The 25,564-nt window shown below is 45.0% G+C and overlaps 3 protein-coding genes across 3 annotated transcripts; all 3 read left to right on the plus strand.

Annotated features, from left to right (window-relative positions):
- Positions 1 to 6,536: 6,536 nt before the first annotated feature.
- On the plus strand, positions 6,537 to 7,496 carry LOC112304501 (olfactory receptor 13C7). The gene has a single exon (XM_024560125.2). It carries the CDS (start codon positions 6,537 to 6,539, stop codon positions 7,494 to 7,496), a length of 960 nt encoding a protein of 319 aa, XP_024415893.2.
- An 8,356-nt stretch (positions 7,497 to 15,852) lies between these two features.
- LOC112304489 (olfactory receptor 2S2) lies at positions 15,853 to 16,847 on the plus strand. The gene has a single exon (XM_024560108.2). It carries the CDS (start codon positions 15,886 to 15,888, stop codon positions 16,843 to 16,845), a length of 960 nt encoding a protein of 319 aa, XP_024415876.2. The 5' UTR covers positions 15,853 to 15,885; the 3' UTR covers positions 16,846 to 16,847.
- Positions 16,848 to 23,354: 6,507 nt separating this feature from the next.
- LOC112304522 (olfactory receptor 2S2-like) lies at positions 23,355 to 24,314 on the plus strand. Its single transcript, XM_024560152.2, has one exon. The coding sequence runs from the start codon at positions 23,355 to 23,357 to the stop codon at positions 24,312 to 24,314; it is 960 nt and encodes a 319-aa protein (XP_024415920.2).
- Positions 24,315 to 25,564: the final 1,250 nt, after the last annotated feature.

Below are 25,564 nucleotides of genomic sequence, written 5' to 3' on the forward strand. Positions count from 1 at the left end.
ATAAGGACCTCAAAACTGGCCAAGTGATGGTCTGGGGTGAGTCATCTTGGTTTTATGGTTGAAGGTCAGCAAATGTCCCAGAGCTGGAATGACTGAAGTTCGGAGACTGTCATTCCAAACATGCTGTTCACAAACATGCTGTTTATCTATAAGCTACATATAAGTCAGAGTCAGCATTTACAGAAGCAGTGTCAAAAGAATGGTGGGGTGAATTACAATTCCCCACTGTTATAAAACGTGTGAGGATCTCCGTTAGTAGTGAAATTAAAAAGGGGGAAATTTGCGAAGCAGAGAACTTTGAACATTTCTTTTTCCTTGCAATTGGATATCCACTTTTTCCCTGAGAATCAAAACATTTTAGTGAGAAAAAAAGTAGCTCTCTTCCTGCCTTGCTTGGGTGACTGGGGTTCCTCCTGCCTGAGACGTAGCTAGCAACTCTCTTTGGCTCTCCCGCCCATACTGGCACAAACATGCACACTGGTCACTGCCTGTGTGGGCTCTAAAGTAGTCTCAGCCTGTAAGAGTGAGCACACGGGACGCATTCCTGATTCACCATTCCAAACCCAGTACTATCTGTCCCACCCTGGTGTGACTTTGCCTTTCCCTGTTAAGCATGGAGTCATTCTGTGCACTTTTTAGCTCACCACGGAGAGGATGACATTACTTCCAGCCTTTACAAGTCAAGAACTGACTTAAAAATGAAGCATACCTGTAGAGCAAAATTCCTTTTCAACATATTTCTTTTCACTAGTTTTGACTTGGAAAACTATGCCTTATTCCCACCCAGATCTTCCTACAGGCCTGAAGGAGGCTTTCCAGCTGCTGAAAGTACTGCCAGCAGGTGGCCTTCAGCTGTCAGTCATCTTCGGGAATTAGCTAAAGAGGGCTGTTAGCTAAAAAAAAGAGCTGAGTCACCCAACATTGTGCCCCTTCCTCAGGGCAGCCCATATCCAACGACTGATTGATGAGGGATGGAAACAGCTTGCCTCCACTCCAATTACTCCAATGCTCAAGTAATAAGCGTTCTCTTTTTATATGATCTACGAACACTGGAAATACTTAGCAAAACTCACGTCGAATAGTCGGGTAAAGCAGTATACTGTAGTGTTAGCAACAGAAGCTTTGGAAACAGGCCTTGGTTAGATTCCAGCTCCCCTATTCATATGGTTGTAACCTTAGTTTGTTTTATATTGTAAATACCTTCCTGGGCATCTGCCTTCCGCTCCCACACTGCCTACCTCCCTAGTTCAATATTTCCCCATCTTTTTCTTGGTAAAAACACATAGAAAATAATGGGATTTGAATGGCCCCCTGGGGTAAGTAGATGAGTCTATAAATGGCTGAAGCAGTTCACCTGGGGACTCAGGTCACTACATGTCCTACGTGGTGGTCCTGGGGGTCTCTGAGCTTGGCATATCGGGAGCCTGTGGCATACTAGCTGGAAAGCCCTGCCCGAGGCAGAATGTCTCCTCCTCTAGCACCCAGTGAAAGGATGGTCACACCCCTTCTCCTGGCCACAGATAATTAGACTCTTAACCAAAATGTGGATAATCATAACTTTTCTCCGAGGAATTTGGGATTTGGATATAGAGACCCTTGTTAGTTGGCATAGGACTCTTGAACTGAGGAACCACGTAAGTCCAGAACTGATGTGGCCATGTGCCTTGTAAGACAGAGAAAGCTGGTCTGCAGAGAGATGGCAAATCAGATGCATAAAGAGAACTGAACTCACGTGAAAACAGAAGTACAGGCTGCAATACGTGAATGAGCTACGACTTGGAGGAGTCATATTCCTTTCGTTTTATGGGCAAATTAAAACCTATAGAAAAGGGGAAGAATAATAAGATGAACGCTTAAGTATTAATCTCTCAAATTCAATGATGGTCTGCTCACGGCCAATCCGGCCAATCGTGTTCATCCACACCTCTGTGGATGACTTCGCCCTCTCCTGGATTATTTGGAAACAAATCCCAGATTCCACAGCATTTGTGTTGTAGCCTAGGTGCCCGGGGTCAAGGGCCTGCTGCCTTCTAAAGTCATGCTTCCTTACAATTCAGTTTGTTTATAAAGTGTATAAATATTTTACTGTCCCAATATGTTATGCACATCCTCAATTGTGTACAAAACTAGAAATTAAAATCGATGAGCTAAAGAGAAGATAAAACAGAAAAAGGAGAGCTAACATGGGGCAAAGGAGAAGACAGGTTTGGGTCAAAAATTTGTTTATTCATTCAGTCAGCAACTATTCACTAAGTGCCTGCAGCGCATCAGGCCCTATTTTTACACTTAGGATGCGTCTGTGAACAACACAGGAAGAAACCCTTCCTCTGTGAAGCTTGCATCCTAGCAGGAGAGAAACAGACAAGGAACAATAACTAAAATAAATAAGAAATCAAAAGAGGATGTTAGAAACTGTGTGGAATCAAGACTGAGGCATAAAGGAGGACTGAACACATACATCTAATTTTGCTCCTTCCTGCAACCCACGAAAACTATAAGAAAGTAGGGGTTGTATTTGTTTTGTTTACATTTTTTGCAATGACAAAATCCACAAGGTTAAGGGGAAGAAGGGAAACATCAGAATGATACCATTTTGAAGGGTGGAAAAATGTATGGATGAATAGTCATTTCCATAGTGGATTTGATAGAACCAAACCCTAAACCAGAAACTAGGAGGGCTGGGCAACACCCAGATTTCTAACACCGAGGAAGTCACCTTTGGGACCAGGGAGAAGGGGGCACTACTAAAACAAGAAGGATTCGATAAAAAATATATTTAAAAACACAGTCCCTACACCCCCTCCCTCATTGCGTAACATTGGTCAACTGTCCCTTATCTACCCCAACAAAAGGTTTGCTCCCTGCAGAGCGGAAGACAATGACTCTCGGGACTGAAGGACAACAGGTGCACTTGAGAGCCTGGGAACTACATCCTTCCAGAGAGGAAACAACTCCCATTACAAAGGATCAAGAGTTAGAATGGCTTCTGACTTTGCACCAGCAGGGCCTTCAAATTCAGAAGGAAGGCAATTTCCAGTAAGTTCCTAGAATTCCATACCACACTGGGGTGGTTAATTTTATACTTGACTGGGCCATGGGGTGCCCAGATATTGGGCCAAACCGTATTCTGGGTGTGTTTGTGAGGGTGTAACTGGATGAGATTAACCCCTGAATTAATAGACTGAACAAAGCAGATTCTCCTGCTCAGTGCGGATGGACCTTGTCCATCAGTTGAAGGCCCAAATAGAACAAAGAGGCCAAGAGAGAACTCCTTCCTCCTGACTGCCTTTGAGCTGGGACACTGGTTTTCCCTCTGACATTCTTTCCTGTACTTGCCCTATCGACCACGCACCAATAAAAATTCCCTCTTCTTTCTCCATGGCTTGCTGCTTGCGTTAGCTGAGGACACTCATTTCACCCCACATACATATCCTGCTTTGGCCTGTTCCTAAGAGTGGGAAATAAGCCACAGTGAGAGCTCAGCAGTGGAACCCATACAGCAACCACCTCATCTGATGGTGTTTCTGCCAGGTGTCTGGTATCTGGCCACACGACAGCCACAGCCGTGCCACACTTGCGCGGAGGGGGCGAAAAACCTAAGCTTGTATTCTCAGGTGTGTCTTCCCCCAGATAGTGGCAGATTTTCCCTTTACATCAAAAGATAGGCTTGTAATTGTTATTAAGTTTTATAAACTGGAACACGCATTGTACAAAGATACATTTGTAGGTGGTAAAACTATGAAGAAAATCAAGAGAGCATATATTCACTTTTTATTGCTGCATAACAAACTGCCACAAAACTAGCAGCTTAAAACAACATGCAATTGTTACCTAACAGTTCTGTAAGGGAGAAGCCTGGGTGGCTTCTGAGAAAACTCAGATTGTTGGCAGAATTCAGTTTTGGGGGGAGGCTGTTGGTCTCTGGTCCTGGTTTCCTTGCTGGTTATTGGCAGGGGTCATTCGCAGCTTCTTGGGGTAGTTACCTGGTCCTTGCCGTGGTCCCCACCCCCATCCTGAAATCCAGAAATAGCGGGTGAAATATTTCCCATGCTTTGAATCTGCCTTCTACCTCTGCTACTAGCCGGAGAAAACTCTCTGCTTTAAAGGGCAAACCTGATTGGGTCTGGCCCACTTGGATAATCTTCTCTTCTTGAAGTCAGCTGAGTTTGGACGTTAATTACATTGACAAAATCTCTTCACAGCAGCACCTAGAGGCTAGTGTTTGAGTCATCAGAGTACAGGGATTGTGGGGTGGGATGGGTACCATTAAGTTCGGCCTAAAATAAAATGATTTCCATGGAAGTCAGCATAGTGATTACCTCTGGAAAAAACATGAGAAACTGTAATTGGGGTGAAAAATAAGAGGGGATTCTAAGGTACTGGAACATTCCAATTCTTAACCTGTGGTGGTACATGGCATGTATTTTATCATTTTTCCTTAAATATTACACATATAGTTTTTACACTCTTCCTTATATTTCACAGATAGAAAAACTCAATGCAAGGCACAATGGCCTATGACCATGAATGTGGCATATACTCGATTCTAAGATTTTTAGAAGCTGACGTGCATGACAGGTGTGTGTCATTTGTGAAAGAAGTGGAGGGATCGCCCAAGGCTTTCATTTGTTCCTGACATTGGGCAGGCTTCTTTCAGACACCAAGGACATCTGTGGAACAAGAGCCTAACATGTGCCACCCATCATCTCCAGTATTGGCATTAAACAGAAGGAGGAAACTAGGATGCAGTTGAGAAACTATAGCATCTCAGAAAACAGTACTCCTGGTTTAAGACGCTTCAGTCTGCTGCCTGGGTGGTCACAGCTCTCCACTGGGATCTTGGAAGTGGAGGACACAGATCCTGATGGAAAACCAGCGCTGCTTTCACAGAAGCACAGCTATGGGATGCTCATGCATACACAGGTAATAATGATTCAAACAACAGGACATCACTCCTGCGATCAATGGGCCTTTTGCAAGTCCACAGCTGCTGTGAAAATCTCCTGGCAGGAGCCCAGACCAGACTCACTGATAACCTTCCCAATGCCCTTTAATGGCCTGGCCTACGGTAGGAGTTCAGAATCTATAGGGTGGGACACAGACAAGAGGGCACCTTCTGGTCACTTGCTTCTTTCCAACCCTTGACATCCTGAATTTGGAAGTGGCCAAGGGTACTCATGAGCTCCAGGGATTTGTCCTGCGCCAGGGGTTTCACGTCCTCTCACGTCTACCACAGGCCCTGGGTGAGAGTTCTCACTGATGAGGGGTTGGTGTTAGTTCTGGCAGCACCAGAACGACCCTTGTTTTCTGGTATGTTCAATAGTGCATCAGGATGGAGTCTCAGTGAGGGAGGGGGAAGAATTTCTGGAGGGACTTCAGAATAAATTGGATCTTGGGGACATAATCCCGGGTGTATAAAGTTTCTGAACTTTGTCACTTTAGTTTCTAAACTTTAAATTAGTTCAGAGACTCATATAATCCCAATAGCCAGGCAGTTTTTAAAAGGCTTCATACACACAATAGATGGTCCTATGTGCATTTTACTTAAATACTAGAAAACTTAGACTTTCACCTATTTCAGTCTGTAACTCCTCCGACTGCTACTTCAGACCAGATTGGCTACTTTCAGACTCTGGACTATTCTCAGACCTCAGAGAAGTAATTTTCTTTACCCACCTATTTACCAAAAAAAAAAAAAAAAAGGTAAGAGAGCACTTCTAAAAGAATGTGTACACTCTTGTGGTCCCAGCCCCATTGCTGGCTACATCCCTTGAGACTACGTGGTGTGAGGGGTAACTTGAAGGAAAAGGAAACGGACACCTCAGTGGTATGACAGAAAGTCCAAAATGAGACGTTTGTGAGGTAATTTAACCCTGGAATAAAGTACTGCTAAAAATAGCCCATTCTAAAGTGAGTATTAGGGAAACGAGGCTTGGAGAAGAAAGGGGACTTAATGATAGCTGCACGTGGAGTGATTGGTGAGGGCCAGTTCTTCTGGCCGTTGCTCCAGAGGAGTTTGGGAAGTGAGTACAGGCATGAATGAATGAATGGATAGCTCAGGGGCCTGTAACCTGAGAGAACTGTGAAAGAGGAGGAAAGTCATATCCAAAAGTGCTTGGAGAGGGAAAAGTCTGGGAATTTAAGATGAAAGCCAGTTAGTTCAACCAGATCTATATTCCAAGAAGAAAACCTACAAATGAAATATAACACCTATAACAAAATTGATTAAAATGAATCAGCTACACTGGTATAACTTAAAGTAAATGTGTAATTGCTAGCTTGTGATTAGGAATGTTGAATCCAATCAGGTGACTTTCCACACATCTCTGTGGAATAGCGAAATACCTCAAGTAGATTTTGATCTAATTCTCTGCTAAGATTTTACTTAGAACAACAAAGAGAACCATCCACATTGCCAGAATAGTTCTCCAGCTGCTCAGCAAAGCAAGTTTCCTCACTGGCCACCTGGCCACTTTTGGCATCAGAGAAAGATGAAGCTGGCTTTCTGAGTTCTTGCAGGTGACAGTAGATGCACAATGGACAGGTCCAACTGGACCTCCCCGGTGGTGGGGTTCATTCTCCTGGGCCTCTCCGCCCACCCAAAGCTGGAGAAAACGTTCTTTGTGCTCATCCTCCTGACGTATCTAGTGATCCTGCTGGGCAATGGGGTCCTTATCCTGGTGACAGTCCTTGACTCCCACCTGCACACGCCCATGTACTTCTTCCTCCGCAACCTCTCCTTCCTGGACATCTGCTACACAACCTCCTCAGTCCCCCTCATCCTTGACAGCTTCCTGACCCCCAGGAAAACCATCTCCTTCTCAGGCTGTGCTGTGCAGATGTTCCTCTCCTTTGCCATGGGAGCCACGGAGTGTGTGCTCCTGAGCATGATGGCATTTGATCGCTACCTGGCCATCTGCAACCCCCTGAGGTACCCCATGGTCATGAGCAAGGCTGCCTACGTGCCCATGGCTGCCAGCTGCTGGGCTATTGGTGGTGCTGCTTCTGTGGTGCACACAGCCTTGACAATTCAGCTGCCCTTCTGTGGGGACAACATCATCAACCACTTCACCTGTGAGATCCTGGCTGTCCTGAAGTTGGCCTGTGCTGACATCTCCATCAACGTGATCAGCATGGGGGTGACAAATGTGATCTTCTTGGGGGCCCCAGTTCTGTTCATCTCTTTCTCCTATGTGCTCATCATCACTACCATCCTGAGGATCCCCTCGGCCGAGGGGAGGAAAAAGGCCTTTTCCACCTGCTCTGCCCACCTCATAGTCGTGGTCATCTTCTACGGGACCATCCTGTTCATGTACGGGAAGCCCAAATCCAAGGACCCACTGGGAGCAGACAAACAGGACCTTTCAGACAAACTCATCTCCCTCTTTTATGGGGTGGTGACTCCCATGCTCAACCCCATCATCTACAGCCTGAGGAACAAGGACGTGAAGGCTGCTGTGAGGAACCTGGTATTTCCCAAACATTTTGCTCAGTGATGTTGGAAAAGTGCTGATGGTTCTTTTCCCTGGTTGCTCTCACCTGAGAATCTCAGAGGACAAGATGCAGGGCCAACTGCCTCACAGGTGACATAGGTAAATCTAATTCGGTTCGGTGGCTATTTGTGGAAAGGGAACATTTTATGGGACTTTTTTCCCCTCATCCTATAAGCAATTCCACAAAAGTATATTCCAGTTGGTAAAGCCTTATAGTTCTCTATCTCTGCAATATATGGTGAACAAATCGATGTCAAGGAAGAGTGTCTCTTCAAGCTTTACTGTTTAACTCATAAAAAGCTCTGGCCCGAAGGTCTGTGACTCAATGGCTCCTTGCTTGCTTTCTTTGACTATATTGAATGGGTCCTCACTTTTATGCTAGTGTTCAACTCTTCCTATTCAATATTAAATGGCACTAATGTTTTTATCTCTATGCTCTTTGTTTTTTCTCCTTAGTAATCACTAAAACTGTTCCTGAGCTGTTTCCTCCCTACGTCTCCATAGTTAGCCCCTTTCCCTTCTCCTTTTTTTTTGTTTTTACTATTTATTTTTTTAATATATTTATTGATTATGCTATTACAGTTGTCCCATTCCCCCCCACTCCACTCCATCCTGCCCACCCCCCTCCCTCCCACATTCCCCCCCCCATAGTTCATGTCCATGGGTCATACTTAGAAGTTCTTTGGCTTCTACATTTCCTACACTATTTTTACCCTCCCCCTGTCTATTTTCCACCTATCATCTATGCTACTTATTCTCTGTACCTTTACCCCCCTCTCCCCCTCCCACTCCCTTATTGACAACCCTCATGTTCTAGTTGTTTGCCTAGTTTGCTCTCATTTTTGTTTTATGTGTGGCCGTTAATAACTGTGAGTTTGCTGTCATTTTCACTGTTCCTATTTTTTATCTTCTTTTTCTTAGATAAATCCCTTTAACATTTCATATAATAAGGGCTTGGTGATGATGAACTTCTTTAACTTGACCTTATCTGAGAAGCACTTTATCTTCCCTTCCATTCTAAATGATAGCTTTGCAGGATACAGTAATCTTGGATGTAGGTCCTTGCGTTTAATCTTGGGTAATGTAATTATGATGTGCCTTGTTGTGTTCCTCCTTGGGTCCAGCTTCTTTGGGACTCTCTGAGCTTCCTGGACTTCCCGGAAGTCTATTTCCTTTCCCAGATCAGGGAAGTTCTCCATTATTTGTTCAAATAAGTTTTCAATTTTTTGTTCTTCCTCTTCTCCTTCTGGCACCCCGATAATTCAGATGTTGGAACGTTTCAAGGTGTCCTGGAGTTTCCTAAGCCTCTCCTCATTTTTCCAAGTTCTTGTTTCTTCATTCTTTTCTGGTTGGATGTTTCTTTCTTCCTTCTGGTCCATACCATTGATTTGAGTCCCAGTTTCCTTCTCATCACTATTGGTTCCCTGTACATTTTCCTTTGTTTCTCTTAGCATAGGCTTCATTTTTTCATCTACTTTTCGAACAGATTCAACTAAGTCTGTGAGCATATTGATAACCAGTGTTTTGAACTGTGCATCCGATAGGTTGGCTATCTCTTCCTCACTTAGTTGTATTTTTTCTGGAGCTTTGAAGTGTTCTGTCATTTGGGCCTTTTTTTTTTTTTTTTTGTCTTGGCGCATCTGTTACTTTAAGGGGCGGAGCCTTAGGTGTTCACCGGGGCGGGGTAACGCTGGTTGCTGTGCTGTGATGCTGTATGTGGGGGAGGGGCCGAGTGGGAGCAATGGCGCCCCCCTCACTCTCCTCCGGATTTCAATCTTTCACTCTGATACCCACAATCAAACTGGGCCACTCTGGTGCTGGTTCCCAAGTAAGTGGGCCTGTGCACACTCTAGGCCCCTGTGGGTCTCTCCAACAACCTCTCCTGTGAGGCTGGGAGTCTCTCCTGCTGCCGCCCCAACCCCCAGGGGCGCTTTCAATCAGAGGTTTGAGGCTTTATTTCCCCGAGCTGGAGCCCTGGGCTGCACGGTCTGCTTCGTTCCCCGCCGTTTGTCCGGTTTATCTGTGGGCGAATGTGGTGCCACAGGGTGCTACCCTCCACTCTGCCTGCCCCACTCTCTGCGACTCTGAGTCCGGCCCTCTGGGTTTATCTGTGCAAATGTGGGGCCGCAGGGTCTGCTAGTGCTCGGACTGCCTGCGCCATTTGTCCCACACTCTGCCAGTCTCAGTCCCGCCACAGCCACACAAGTCCTCTCCATCCCGGTGCCCATCTCCGCCCCTCCTACCAGTCTGGATGAATGTTTATTTTCTATTTACTTGGTGTTGGTCCCCCTTGCTGTTCGATTCTCTGTCAGTTCTGGTTGTGCAAGGAGGCGCAGTGTGTCTACCTACGCCGCCATCTTGGTTCCTCCCTCCCTTCTCCTTAATCAAGGTGCCCACATTCAAACTCTTGGAGCAAAGAGGGTAGTGAGGAAGATGTGGCCAAACAGAAGCAAGAGTCAAAGGTTCAGGCTTCTTGTCCTTGCCCTTTCTAAAAATGTTTTCCGTCTCTGGTTCTGTCCCTGCATAGCCTTGGCCTCCTATGGGTCCTCAGAGGAATGTGGAAGCTGATGTGTGTCAAGGAGGATCTGATCAGTCATTCATTAACCACCTGACCTCGTTTGACCAAGCATGCAGCCAAGTGGCAACCACCACTTGCTGTCTCTCTAACACTCCCCAAAGCCACTCGAGGTCAGAGGGAGATGGATGTGATGCTCACCAGGAGACATGCAAGAATCACCTGCATGATTGGTGAGGAATTCCAGGCCAACTGATCAATACTAATTGACCTAGAAGTCCAGGGAAAAGAATGAGCAGAATGGAAGACTTCTGAGAGTTGATAGAAACTTGTAATTCAATAGAGAGAAAGCAAACTAACAATGAAAAACACAGTCTTTGATGAAAAAGAGTTATTGCAGGAAGATGATGTAAATGTTAAAGAAAATTCTTAATAGCATTCTCGGTGACATTAAGAGGTTGTTGAATGAGGAAAACAAGCACATTCTATAAAGTAAAAAAGGAGGCTAGCAGAAAAGATGACTGGGAGATAAGAATATTTTCTTAGGTTAAAAAGACTACATTATTAATCAAATAAATTTCAGTAAGAATATTTACAAGTAGATAGGACAATGCTTTAAAATGAATATTAAAATGAAAAATAACCTAACTTGCTCTCCTAGACTCAGAGAAAAAAGAGAGAGATTTAAGTTATTTCAGAAAAAATGAAAGGCATGAAAGATAGACCAGGGGAGTCCATTATAGAATTCATGGGGAGAAGACAAAGCAGATGGAAGACAAATAATAAAGAGGAAAAGACGCATTTCACTGAACAGATGTCGTCCATATTTTGCTCATAAAAGGTTTATTGATCAGCAGGCATGAATTTTGGCCAGAGACATACCTATGTAAATCCCAGAATAAGTATTGATATACACCAAAACAATTCTATCGACTGTTCTGCAGAAGACAAGCAGATTCCCTAACAGGGAAGGAGACCCTGACGGGCACTGGCCTCCAGCTCTGCAGCCCGGAACGGAAAAGTCTGAGGGACCAGGCCCTCAGGGTTCTGAGGGGAATGGGTCGTGAGTCCGGAATTCTGCACCCAGCTGGCCACTAACAGATACGGGGTTAAAAAGCCACTCGCTCTCATGTGAAAACACAGAAATAACACACCCTTATGATCTTTCCCCAAAAGAAATTTTATTTAGAAAGTTCTCCCAATAAACATTTAAAAAGAATAACTGACAGATTGTGATGCACATTGTGTGTGAAAACAGTGGAGAAAGATGAAACACATAAGGCCAATAAATTCTCATTAATTCTCTACACCAGAGTTGCAAACATTAATATGTGATGGAATGATCAGAAAACACACAGAGGTAAGCAGAGGCAACAGAGCAGTGGTGCAACTCCCGCTACAATGCGGGTGACTTCGCCAAGTTGGGAGGTCGAATGCCTTAGGCTGGTTCAATATTCAAAGTTCAGTCAACACAATCTACCACAATCACAGGCTAAATAGGAAAAATCACATGATGATGTCAAGTGAGGCAGGAAAAGCATTTGAAAAAACGACACCCTTTCATGATAAACATTTTCAGCATTAAACTGGGAGTCCCAGAGCAGTAAGGCAAGAAAAATAGACAAGGCTAATATTTTTGGAAGACGAAAAATGGATTGTCATTACTCATAGATGTCATTATTGCCTATATGTAGAAATTTAAATAATTTAGAAATATAAGTATTAAAAAGAGAGTTTAGTGAGGTCCATAGGCACTAAATCAATATATAAAAATTCTATTGCATTTCCATACTCCTGCAATAAATTATGAAATATTTTTAAAGATGCAGAGAAATATAAATATACACTTATAGATTTAAACATAAAACATATTTTATATATTTATATTAAATATCACCATACAGGGGTAAATCTGGCAAAAGAGCTCTAAGATCCTTATGCATAAAATTATAAATTAAAAAATGTTTGGAATGATAATAAATGAAATAGAGAAATATTTCCCGTTCATGGGTTGGAACACTCAGTATTATAGAGATGTTAGTTCTCCACAAAATGATCTATAGAGTCAGTGTAATCCCAATCGTTAAATCCAAAAAGGAATTATTGTACAACTTTATAAGCTGATTCCACAATTGACATAAAAATCACCTGGATGCTGTGGCTCAGTGGATGGAGCACCAGCTGTGTATCAAAGGGTTGTGTGTTCGATTCCCAGTCAGGGTACATGCCTGGGTTGCAGGCCAGGATCCCCAGTGCAGGGTGTGTGAGAGGCAACCACACATTGATGTTTCCCACCCCCTCTTCCCCCCGTCTAAATATAAATAAAATATTTTAAAAGAAAAATATTTTCATCTTATGTCTCATATAAAAAGTATTGTTTAAAAATAATAATAAAAGAATGAGGCAGCACTGTGGTTTTTCCAGAAAAATTCTCCAAGCTATATTGTTGACAAAGACAAGACATTCAGAAAGTGTGCATTTGTGCTAAATTTGTCTCCAAAATACTTATTGGGGTATGCACAGACTATCTCTGGGGGGAAGCATACAAGAAATTGCTGCCATCAGAGCCTCGAGGGTGACTAGAAACACAGACTTATTTTTTGTCACCTACTCTCTTATACCTTCTCAATTTTGTTGAAAGCACAAGCACTACCTACTAACAGTGATGACGGTGATGGTAATAATGATGATAATGACAATGAGACCATGATGATAAGGAGAAGCACAGGTATTGAGGATGAAGTCCCAGCTCCACCATTCAAAAGACACATGGCCCTTGGTAAATTGTTTAACTTTTTAAAGCCCTCCCCTCAAATCAAAGAAAAAATAGGGAGAAAATAACACAATAACCGAGGGAAGACTGGAAGTGGATACTCAGTACACAGGCACTGCTGGACGGTACTGAACGTGTATGTGTGAGATGCCTGTGGCAGTGACTGGCACAGGGGACCCTCAATGAATGCAGCCCATTCTGCTGCTGCTGCTGCTGCTGCTGCTGCTGTTCTTAGACGGCCGTCCTGCCTCCCCACTCTGAATACCTAGGACTTCAACTTGGGACAATTGCTCTGTATGTTCCAAAGTGAGCACTGGAGGAAAGCTCAGGGGGAGGCCCACACCTGCTGTGTGCTCCTCCCCACCTCCCACTGGCCATATCCCAGGCACCGCCTCTAATTGGGGTGGGGGATGTGCTCCCTGGAGCCCCCAGTGATGCTGAGGGCAGGCACCCTGTGCACACTTGACATTCCAAATTTTAAATTGCTTCTGGGATTAGCAGAGTCCCTTTTGATGTCCACGGCTGCCGTGGCCTCCTCTCACTGCTGGGGAAATGCACCCTTGGGATTTCTTGGGATTTCTGACGGGTCCTCTACATGAACGGTCTGGAGCTGAGACACCCAGGGCTGCGCTGGCACGACTGAGAGGAAGGATGTGAGAGAAAAGCCCACCAGAGGCTGTTTCTACAAGGATTTGGGAGGATAAAGAAGAAGCAGAGTCCCAGAGGTAAAGAAAGGCAGGCAGGGGGATGTGTGGGGCCTCTCTCTAGCATCCAGGGTCTGGCCTTGGGTGCAGTGAGGAGTTGAGAATCATGTTGTGGATCAGGATCTGAGAGCAGCGGCCACAGCAGGATGCAGGCGGCGAGCACGGGGTTGTGGTGGGGACAAAGGTAGTGGTCACACCTTCTGCAGAGCATTTCCCAAAGGTGGACTTTCCTCCTTGCCCTGCCTCTGCTCCCAGAAACCTTCCTGCAGCTGATGCTGGAGGTAGGAGGTGCAGCTGAGGGGAAGTGGGAGGTGGTCCTCCATGCTCTCCAGGGCTCACCATTGACCAGGCCCCTGCCCTGCCCTTGCTGCTCACACAGAGTCTGGGCAGGAGGTGGGCAGGCAGGATTCCCACCCGACTCTGCAGAGGTTTCTCTGAAGAATGAGCCTGCCCCAGGGTCAGAGAGGATGAGCAGACAGGCCCGCCAGGACCCAAGCGCCGCCTGTCTGATTCCCAGTCTGTGGCTACTTCTCTCCATTTTCCTCACTTTCATTCTATAAAGACAGTTTGGTTTTTTCCTCCTGAATACAAGGAAACTTGGGAGTATTGTATTAAGGGAAATATTGGTAATACTGAAGAGGTACAGAGTAGAAACCCTCCCATCTTGACTTTGCTATAATTTATTTCCAGCTACTTTTATCCACATATATCATTTACCTCACTGAAATCGAAACTGGGTACAATTTTGTATTCTCCCTTTTAATTTTTCATTATAGCATAATAATACCATAGTGTAAAAATTATAAAGTAACTTGAATGTCTGCCTCATATTCCATGATGCGAAACGGCATTAGTCACTGAGGCACTGATCAGTAGACAGGTATTCTATTTCCTATTTTCACTCACAAACAGCGTTGTGACTGCTCTCTGTGTGGAGACTTCGGCCCTGCACTCTCACTGATTCCTTCAAGTTCTTCCTGGGGTGGAACTGAAGCAGGTATGGGTTTTTGCACTGTTCCTTTTCCTAGCCAACTGCTCTCCAGAAAGGGTGTTATTAGAGTGCATGGGGCTCTTCCACACACCGTGCCCCCTTCCACTTTTCAGCTGCCTGCGGGCTCCAGGAAGCAGGGCAGAGACCACAGGTAAGACCCTGCCCTCTGCACAAGCCCAGATGCCAAGTCCGCAGGATGCAGCTACAAAGGTAAAAGCTTCACCTCCTCTCCTTGCTCTCCCTGGCTGCCTCCTGCCAAACCCCCTCCCTTCCCTTCCTCTCCCTGCTGTCCCTTTTCTCATGGGTTGTAGGTGTCAGAATTGTTTTCTTCCACCCTCAGTCCCCTCCAAGCCTGACACGCCCTAGATTTCCTGTGGATCATTCCTTCTTGTGAAACCAAAAATTCAGATCTCTGCAGCACACACGCACATGCACATGCCACTGAAATTCAGAAGGAGCTATAGAAATATTATCAATGAGGATTCTGAATTCAGGATCTGGGCAACTCAGGTAAGAGACTCCAACCCTCTAAACAAAGGCACCGGGTCTTCCTAGATGCTATCTGTGTGGGACAAAGAATGGGGTCAGAGAGCCGACTACTGCACAAGAATAAAATATAAACATAAGGAGACAAAGAAAAAATTCCTTTCTGAGATGGATTACAATTTAATGCCATATCCCATAATATCCAATAGCTGTGGCCATGTCGTGATTAAAATGTAATTGAGGGAACCAGTTGGTAAGGGGCATAGGTGTCATCCTGTCGGGTGGGTTCAATCCCTGCATTTAACCCTTGTGTTGACATCATAAAGCCCGCCCCACGTGCTGCTATCAGTCATATCCCAATGGGGCAGATCCCAGTGCAGAACACAGTGGAGACTGTGTCACTGCTGGCAGGCCGACTTAAGAAGTAATTCTCCTTATGGCTGAGCCTTTAGTTAGGCTTGTTTCTGCCTGGATCTGGATTAACACTTTTACACAAGTTCCTTCCAAATGCAATTACAGTTTAAAGAGGCTTGAAAGTTTGCTAGTTCTAAGAATTGGCTCAGCTTGGGGATTTACCTCTCTGAGGAGCTCAGAAAGCTCAGATTAAATGACATTTCAGTACATTTACATTAAAAAGAAACAATTCATAGCATTTTCCAGCTGTTAAACATAATGCTGAAGAAAAGCCCTCCCTGACTGGGGATTAGCTCTGCTGGGTTCAAGTCCCACCTCTGTAAGCTCAGTTCTGCTCTGACCATCTGGGCTCTAAGAGCCAATGACACCTGCACCGTCTCTCTCACTGATTTTTCTCTGACACACATATGCTCTCCTGTCATGCAGCAGGGACTTCACTGCACACCAGGTGTCTGTGAGTCCTCTCTGCTAAGCCTGATGTACTTTGCTGATGACAGAGGGGATATCACATGGAAAAACCCAATCAGACATCCCCCATGGTGGGATTCATTCTCCTGGGCCTCTCTGCCCACCCAATGCTGGAGAAAACGTTCTTTGTGCTCATCCTGCTGATGTACCTGGTGATTCTGCTGGGCAATGGGGTCCTCATCCTGGTGACCATCCTTGACTCCCACCTGCACACGCCCATGTACTTCTTCCTGCAGAACCTCTCCTTCCTGGACATCTGCTACACAACCTGTTCCATCCCTCTGGTCCTGGATGGCTTTGTGACCTCCCAGGAAACCATCTCCTTCTCAGGCTGTGCTGTGCAGATGTTCCTCTCCTTTGCCATGGCAGGGACAGAGTGTGTGCTTCTGGGCATGATGGCGTTTGATCGCTACGTGGCCATCTGCAACCCCCTGAGGTACCCCATGGTCATGAGCAAGGCTGCCTACGTGCCCATGGCTGCCAGCTGCTGGGCTATTGGTGGTGCTGCTTCTGTGGTGCACACAGCCTTGACAATTCAGCTGCCCTTCTGTGGGGACAACATCATCAACCACTTCACCTGTGAGATCCTGGCTGTCCTGAAGTTGGCCTGTGCTGACATCTCCATCAACGTGATCAGCATGGGGGTGACAAATGTGATCTTCTTGGGGGCCCCAGTTCTGTTCATCTCTTTCTCCTATGTGCTCATCATCACTACCATCCTGAGGATCCCCTCGGCCGAGGGGAGGAAAAAGGCCTTCTCCACCTGCTCTGCCCACCTCATAGTCGTGGTCATCTTCTACGGGACCTTATTTTTCATGTACGGGAAGCCCAAGTCCAAGGACCCACTGGGAGCAGACAAACAGGACCTTTCAGACAAACTCATCTCCCTCTTTTATGGGGTGGTGACCCCCATGCTCAACCCCATCATCTACAGCCTGAGGAACAAGGACGTGAAGGCTGCTGTGAGGAACCTGGTATTTCCCAGACATTTTGCTCGGTGATGTTGGAAAAGTGCTGATGGTTCTTTTCCCTGTTTGCTCTCACCTGAGAATCTCAGAGGACAAGATGCAGGGCCAACTGCCTCACAGGTGACATAGGTAAATCTAATTCTGCTCGGTGGCTATGTGTGGAAAGGGAACATTTTATGGGACTTTATTCCCCTCATCCTATAAGCAATTCCACAAAAGTATATTCCAGTTGGTAAAGCCTTATAGTTCTCTATCTCTGCAATATATGGTGAACAAATCGATGTCAAGGAAGAGTGTCTCTTCAAGCTTTACTGTTTAACTCATAAAAAGCTCTGGCCCGAAGGTCTGTGACTCAATGGCTCCTTGCTTGCTTTCTTTGACTATATTGAATGGGTCCTCAATTTTATGCTAGTGTTCAACTCTTCCTATTCAATATTAAATGGCACTAATGTTGTTATCTCTATGCTCTTTGTTTTTTCTCCTTAATAATCATTAAAACTGTTCCTGAGCTGTTTCCTCCCTATGTCTCCATAGTTAGCCCCTTTCCCTTCTCCTTAATCAAGGTGCCCACATTCAAACTCTTGGAGCAGAGAGGGTAATGAGGAAGATGTGGCCAAACAGAAGCAAGAGTCAAAGGTTCAGGCTTCTTGTCCTTGCCCTTTCTAAAAATGTTTTCCGTCTCTGGTTCTGTCCCTGCATAGCCTTGGCCTCCTATGGGTCCACAGAGGAATGTGGAAGCTGATGTGTGTCAAGGAGGATCTGATCAGTCATTCATTAACCACCTGACCTCGTTTGACCAAGCATGCAGCCAAGTGGCAACCACCACTTGCTGTCTCTCTAACACTCCCCAAAGCCACTCGAGGTCAGAGGGAGATGGATGTGATGCTCACCAGGAGACATGCAAGAATCACCTGCATGATTGGTGAGGAATTCCAGGCCAACTGATCAATACTAATTGACCTAGAAGTCCAGGGAAAAGAATGAGCAGAATGGAAGACTTCTGAGAGTTGATAGAAACTTGTAATTCAATAGAGAGAAAGCAAACTAACAATGAAAAACACAGTCTTTGCTGAAAAAGAGTTATTGCAGGAAGATGATGTAAATGTTAAAGAAAATTCTTATTAGCATTCTCGGTGAAATTAAGAGGTTGTTGAATGAGGAAAACAAGCACATTCTATAAAGTAAAAAAGGAGGCTAGCAGAAAAGATGACTGGGAGATAAGAATATTTTCTTAGGTTAAAAAGACTACATTATTAATCAAATAAATTTCAGTAAGAATATTTACAAGTAGATAGGACAATGCTTTAAAATGAATATTAAAATGAAAAATAACCTAACTTGCTCTCCTAGACTCAGAGAAAAAAGAGAAGAGATTTAAGTTATTTCAGAAAAAATGAAAGGCATGAAAGATAGACCAGGGGAGTCCATTATAGAATTCATGGGGAGAAGACAAAGCAGATGGAAGACAAATAATAAAGAGGAAAAGACGCATTTCACTGAACAGATGTCGTCCATATTTTGCTCATAAAAGGTTTATTGATCAGCAGGCATGAATTTTGGCCAGAGACACACCTATGTAAATCCCAGAATAAGTATTAATATACACCAAAACAATTCTATCGACTGTTCTGCAGAAGACAAGCAGATTCCCTAACAGGGAAGGAGACCCTGACGGGCACTGGCCTCCTGCTCTGCAGCCCGGAACAGAAAAGTCCGAGGGACCAGGCCCTCAGGGTTCTGAGGGGAATGGGTCGTGAGTCTGGAATTCTGCACCCAGCTGACCACTAACAGATATGGGGTTAAAAAGCCACTCGCTCTCATGTGAAAACACAGAAATAACACACCCTTATGATCTTTCCCCAAAAGAAATTTTATTTAGAAAGTTCCCCAATAAACATTTAAAAAGAATAACTGACAAATTGTGATGCACATTGTGTGTGAAAACAGTGGAGAAAGATGAAACACATAAGGCCAATAAATTCTCATTAATTCTCTACACCAGAGTTGCAAACATTAATATGTGATGGAATGATCAGAAAACACACAGAGGTAAGCAGAGGCAACAGAGCAGTGGTGTAACTCCCGCTACAATGCGGGTGACTTCGCCAAGTTGGGAGGTCGAATGCCTTAGGCTGGTTCAATATTCAAAGTTCAGTCAACACAATCTACCACAATCACAGGCTAAATAGGAAAAATCACATGATGATGTCAAGTGAGGCAGGAAAAGCATTTGAAAAAACAACACCCTTTCATGATAAACATTTTCAGCATTAAACTGGGAGTCCCAGAGCAGTAAGGCAAGAAACAAAGACAAGGCTAATATTTTTGGAAGACGAAAAATGGACTGTCATTACTCACAGATGTCATTATTGCCTATATGTAGAAATTTAAATAATTTAGAAATATAAATATTAAAAAGAGTTTAGTGAGGTCCATAGGCACTAAATCAATATATAAAAATTCTATTGCATTTCCATACTCCTGCAATAAATTATGAAATATTTTTAAAGATGCAGAGAAATATAAATATACACTTACAGATTTAAATATAAAACATATTTTATATATTTATATTAAGTATCACCATACAGGGGTAAATCTGGCAAAAGAGCTCTAAGATCCTTATGCATAAAATTATAAATTAAAAAATGTTTGGAATGATAATAAATGAAATAGAGAAATATTTCCCGTTCATGGGTTGGAACACTCGGTATTATAGAGATGTTAGTTCTCCACAAAATGATCTATAGAGTCAGTGTAATCCCAATCGTTAAATCCAAAAAGGAATTATTGTACAACTTTATAAGCTGATTCCACAATTGACATAAAAATCACCTGGATGCTGTGGCTCAGTGGATGGAGCACCAGCTGTGTATCAAAGGGTTGTGTGTTCGATTCCCAGTCAGGGTACATGCCTGGGTTGCAGGCCAGGATCCCCAGTGCAGGGTGTGTGAGAGGCAACCACACATTGATGTTTCCCACCCCCTCTTCCCCCCGTCTAAAAATAAATAAAATATTTTAAAAGAAAAATATTTTCATCTTATGTCTCATATAAAAAGTATTGTTTAAAAATAATAATAAAAGAATGAGGCAGCACTGTGGTTTTTCCAGAAAAATTCTCCAAGCTATGTTGTTGACAAAGACAAGACATTCAGAAAGTGTGCATTTGTGCTAAATTTGTCTCCAAAATACTTATTGGGGTATGCACAGACTATCTCTGGGGGGAAGCATACAAGAAATTGCTGCCATCAGAGCCTCGAGGGTGACTAGAGACACAGACTTATTTTTTGTCATCTACTCTGTTATACCTTCTCAATTTTGTTGAAAGCACAAGCACTACCTACTAACAGTGACGATGGTGATGGTAATAATGATGATAATGACAATGAGACCATGATGATAAGGAGAAGCACAGGTATTGAGGATGAAGTCCCAGCTCCACCATTCAAAAGACACATGGCCCTTGGTAAATTGTTTAACTTTTTAAAGCCCTCCCCTCAAATCAAAGAAAAAATAGGGAGAAAATAACACAATAACCGAGGGAAGACTGGAAGTGGATACTCAGTACACAGGCACTGCTGGACGGTACTGAACGTGTATGTGTGAGATGCCTGTGGCAGTGACTGGCACAGGGGACCATCAATGAATGCAGCCCATTCTGCTGCTGCTGCTGCTGCTGCTGCTGCTGCTGTTCTTAGACAGCCGTGCTGCCTCCCCACTCTGAATACCTAGGACTTCAACTTGGGACAATTGCTCTGTATGTTCCAAAGTGAGCACTGGAGGAAAGCTCAGGGGGAGGCCCACACCTGCTGTGTGCTCCTCCCCACCTCCCACTGGCCATATCCCAGGCACCGCCTCTAATTGGGATGGGGGATGTGCTCCCTGGAGCCCCCAGTGATGCTGAGGGCAGGCACCCTGTGCACACTTGACATTCCAAATTTTAAATTGCTTCTGGGATTAGCAGAGTCCCTTTTGATGTCCACGGCTGCCGTGGCCTCCTCTCACTGCTGGGGAAATGCACCCTTGGGATTTCTTGGGATTTCTGACGGGTCCTCTACATGAACGGTCTGGAGCTGAGACACCCAGGGCTGCGCTGGCACGACTGAGAGGAAGGATGTGAGAGAAAAGCCCACCAGAGGCTGTTTCTACAAGGATTTGGGAGGATAAAGAAGAAGCAGAGTCCCAGAGGTAAAGAAAGGCAGGCAGGGGGATGTGTGGGGCCTCTCTCTAGCATCCAGGGTCTGGCCTTGGGTGCAGTGAGGAGTTGAGAATCATGTTGTGGATCAGGATCTGAGAGCAGCGGCCACAGCAGGATGCAGGCGGCGAGCACGGGGTTGTGGTGGGGACAAAGGTAGTGGTCACACCTTCTGCAGAGCATTTCCCAAAGGTGGACTTTCCTCCTTGCCCTGCCTCTGCTCCCAGAAACCTTCCTGCAGCTGATGCTGGAGGTAGGAGGTGCAGCTGAGGGGAAGTGGGAGGTGGTCCTCCATGCTCTCCAGGGCTCACCATTGACCAGGCCCCTGCCCTGCCCTTGCTGCTCACACAGAGTCTGGGCAGCAGGTGGGCAGGCAGGATTCCCACCCGACTCTGCAGAGGTTTCTCTGAAGAATGAGCCTGCCCCAGGGTCAGAGAGGATGAGCAGACAGGCCCGCCAGGACCCAAGCGCCGCCTGTCTGATTCCCAGTCTGTGGCTACTTCTCTCCATTTTCCTCACTTTCATTCTATAAAGACTGTTTGTTTGGTTTTTTCCTCCTGAATACAAGGAAACTTGGGCGTATTGTATTAAGGAAAATATTGGTAATACTGAAGAGGTACAGAGCAGAAACCCTCCCATCTTGATTTTGCTATAATTTATTTCCAGCCACTTTTATCCACATATATCATTTACCTCACTGAGAGCAAAACTGGGTACAATTTTGTATTCTCCCTTTTAATTTTTCATTATAGCATAATAATACCATAGTGTAAAAATTATAAAGTAACTTGAATGTCTGCCTAGTATTCCATGATGTGAAACGGCATTAGTTACTTAGGCACTGATCCGTAGACAGGTATTCTATTTCCTATTTTCACTCGCAAACAGCGTTGCGACTGCACTCTGTATTGACACTTCGACCCTGCACTCTCACTGATTCCTTCAAGTTCTTCCTGGGGTGGAACTGAAGCGGGGATGGGTTTTTGCACTGTTCCTTTTCCTAGCCAACTGCTCTCCAGAAAGGGTGTTATTAGAGTGCATGGGGCTCTTCCACACACCGTGCCCCCTTCCACTTTTCAGCTGCCTGCGGGCTCCAGGAAGCAGGGCAGAGACCACAGGTAAGACCCTGCCCTCTGGACAAGCCCAGATGCCAAGTCCGCAGGATGCAGCTACAAAGGTAAAAGCTTCACCTCCTCTCCTTGCTCTCCCTGGCTGCCTCCTGCCAAACCCCCTCCCTTCCCTTCCCTTCCCTGCTCTCCCTTTTCTCATGGGTTTGAGTCCCCTCCAAGCCTGACACGCCCTAGATTTCCTGTGGATCATTCCTTCATGTGAAACCAAAAATTCAGATCTCTGCAGCACACACGCACACACATACACCACTGAAATTCAGAAGGAGCTATAGAAATATTATCAATGAGGATTCTGAATTCAGGATCTGGGCAACTCAGGTAAGAGACTCCAACCCTCTACACAAAGGCACCAGGTCTTCCTAGATGCTGTCTGTGTCGGACAAAGATGGGGTCAGAGAGCCGACTGCTGCACAAGAATAAAATATAAACATAAGGAGACAAAGAAAAAATTCCTTTCTGAGATAGATTACAATTTAATGCCATATCCCGTAATATCCAATAGCTGTGGCCATGTGGTGATTAAAATGTAATTGAGGGAACCAGTTGGTAAGGGGCATAGGTGTCATCCTGTTGGGTGGGTTCAATCCCTGCATTTAACCCTTGTGTTGACATCATAAAGCCCGCCCCACGTGCTGCTATCAGTCATATCCCAATGGGGCAGATCCCAGTGCAGAACACAGTGGAGTCTGTGTCACTGCTGGCAGGCCGACTTAAGAAGTAATTCTCCTTATGGCTGAGCCTTTAGTTAGGCTTGTTTCTGCCTGGATCTGGATTAACACTTTTACACAAGTTCCTTCCAAATGCAATTACAGTTTAAAGAGGCTTGAAAGTTTGCTAGTTCTAAGAATTGGCTCAGCTTGGGGATTTACCTCTCTGAGGAGCTCAGAAAGCTCAGATTAAATGACATTTCAGTACATTTACATTAAAAAGAAACAATTCATAGCATTTTCCAGCTGTTAAACATAATGCTGAAGAAAAGCCCTCCCTGACTGGGGATTAGCTCTGCTGGGTTCAAGTCCCACCTCTGTAAGCTCAGTTCCAGCTCTGACCATCTGGGCTCTAAGAGCCAATGACACCTGCACCGTCTCTCTCACTGATTTTTCTCTGACACACATATGCTCTCCTGTCATGCAGCAGGGACTTCACTGCACACCAGGTGCCTGCGAGTCCTCTCTGCTAAGCCTGATGTACTTTGCTGATGACAGAGGGGATATCACATGGAAAAACCCAATCAGACGTCCCCCATGGTGGGATTCATTCTCCTGGGCCTCTCTGCCCACCCAATGCTGGAGAAAATGTTCTTTGTGCTCATCCTGCTGATGTACCTGGTGATTCTGCTGGGCAATGGGGTCCTCATCCTGGTGACCATCCTTGACTCCCACCTGCACACGCCCATGTACTTCTTCCTGCAGAACCTCTCCTTCCTGGACATCTGCTATACAACCTGTTCCATCCCTCTGGTCCTGGATGGCTTTGTGACCTCCCAGGAAACCATCTCCTTCTCAGGCTGTGCTGTGCAGATGTTCCTCTCCTTTGCAACAGGATCCACAGAGTGTGTGCTTCTGGGCATGATGGCGTTTGATCGCTACGTGGCCATCTGCAACCCCCTGAGGTACCCCATGGTCATGAGCAAGGCTGCCTATGTGCCCATGGCTGCCAGCTGCTGGGCTATTGGTGGTGCTGCTTCTGTGGTGCACACAGCCTTGACAATTCAGCTGCCCTTCTGTGGGGACAACATCATCAACCACTTTACCTGTGAGGTCCAGGCTGTCCTGAAGTTAGCTTGTGGTGACATCTCCATCAATGTGATCAGCATTGGAGTGACAAATGTGATCTTCTTGGGGGCCCCAGTTCTGTTCATCTCTTTCTCCTACGTGCTCATCATCACTACCATCCTGAGGATCCCCTCGGCCGAGGGGAGGAGAAAGGCCTTCTCCACCTGCTCTGCCCACCTCACAGTTGTGGTCATCTTCTATGGGACCTTATTTTTCATATACGGGAAGCCCAAGTCCAAGGATGCCCTGGGAGCAGATGAGCAAGACCTGTCAGACAAACTTATCCCCCTTTTCTATGGGGTGGTGACCCCCATGCTCAACCCCATCATCTACAGCCTGAGGAACAAGGACGTGAAGGCTGCTGTGAAGAACCTGGTGACTCGGAAAGAGGTCAGCCAGTGATGGCGGAGGGGTCCTCTCTTGGTCTCACCCCTGTGAAGTAAGCACTGCTGTCATTGTAGCTGCCATTTAAAGGCAAGTCAGGTTAACTGTAATGGTTTCTTGGTGCTCAGTTCATTTTCAGGGATTGCTTAAGTTTTCAGAGTGTATATCCTGAATGTTGGCCATTTGTCTGACAGCTTCGACAGGTGCCAGACTCTAACGCCCTAATCGAATGCCTGAAGTCATTCTGAGCACATGGTAACCCCAGGGAGCCAGGAACCATTCCAGCGAGAAGAATGGCTCTCCCTGCATCTAGGCTGTCGAGTTAGTCCAGGAAAGTGAGCTGGCTCCCAAGCAGCACTGCACCCGATCGGTTTGCCAGCAGAGTCAGAGGAATACAAAGGAAGTGAAAACTTTTACTTTGGGCTTTTGTTTATTTAATTCAGCTTGCCCACATTGTTAAGAAGAGATAAAGACAGTCTCCACACAGAATATTTGGTGGTGGGAATACTCTATTTTGATAAACTGAATTTCTTTTTAGCTATAAATAAATTGAAGCTATTTTTTTTTTCTTGATGCATTATACATTATGAAACACTGCTGGTAAATTAAGTTAAATTTAAGTAGTATAGTTTGAAATTGATATTACCACTTACAGCAATTCCCAATAGAAAAGCTAATATTCTGTTAGCTACTAACTTACATTCTGAGAAAAAAAAGATGATAGAAAGAAAGGGGAGGGAGGGAGAGAGGGAAGGAAGGAAAGAGAAAGAAAGAGGAAGGAAGGGAGGGAGGGAGGAGAAAGGGGAAAAAGGGGAAAGGAAAGGAAGGGAAAGAAAAGAGAAAAATACTTAGTGGCTAAATCTGTTTGAAGACTTTGGGAGCTAAAGTTTGACAGGTTTCTTTGCTCCAGGAATTCTCAGAGCCTTTAATATGCTAAAGTACCTGGTGAATGTCCAAGATACATAAAGTCTGTAGCATCTCCTCAATCTCCATATTTCAGCACAACAAAAATTGGGGAGCATTTTCTTACCTATTTTCAACCTATGACATGGGGAGGTTGCTTAGCCTTTCTCAGCCTATTTATTCGTATTTTAAAACCTAACCACTTTATTTTACATGAATGAGGTAAGATATAAACAAATACTTGGTAAGTGATAAGAACAACAGAAATGTAAGGTATTAGTAGCAGTATACAAATGTTACTCAGTGCTTTGTGCCATGTAAAAAAGAGCAAGACATAGGTCCTGACTAGAACAACAGACATGAAA

The sequence above is a fragment of the Desmodus rotundus genome, chromosome 1 (genome assembly GCF_022682495.2).
Source record: "Desmodus rotundus isolate HL8 chromosome 1, HLdesRot8A.1, whole genome shotgun sequence".
Classification (NCBI taxonomy): domain Eukaryota; kingdom Metazoa; phylum Chordata; class Mammalia; order Chiroptera; family Phyllostomidae; genus Desmodus; species Desmodus rotundus.

Bases quoted from the DNA above. Each gene is read 5' to 3' on its own strand.
- LOC112304501 (XM_024560125.2), top strand. From the start codon at position 6,537: ATGGACAGGTCCAACTGGACCTCCCCGGTGGTGGGGTTCATTCTCCTG.
- LOC112304489 (XM_024560108.2), top strand. From the start codon at position 15,886: ATGGAAAAACCCAATCAGACATCCCCCATGGTGGGATTCATTCTCCTG.
- LOC112304522 (XM_024560152.2), top strand. From the start codon at position 23,355: ATGGAAAAACCCAATCAGACGTCCCCCATGGTGGGATTCATTCTCCTG.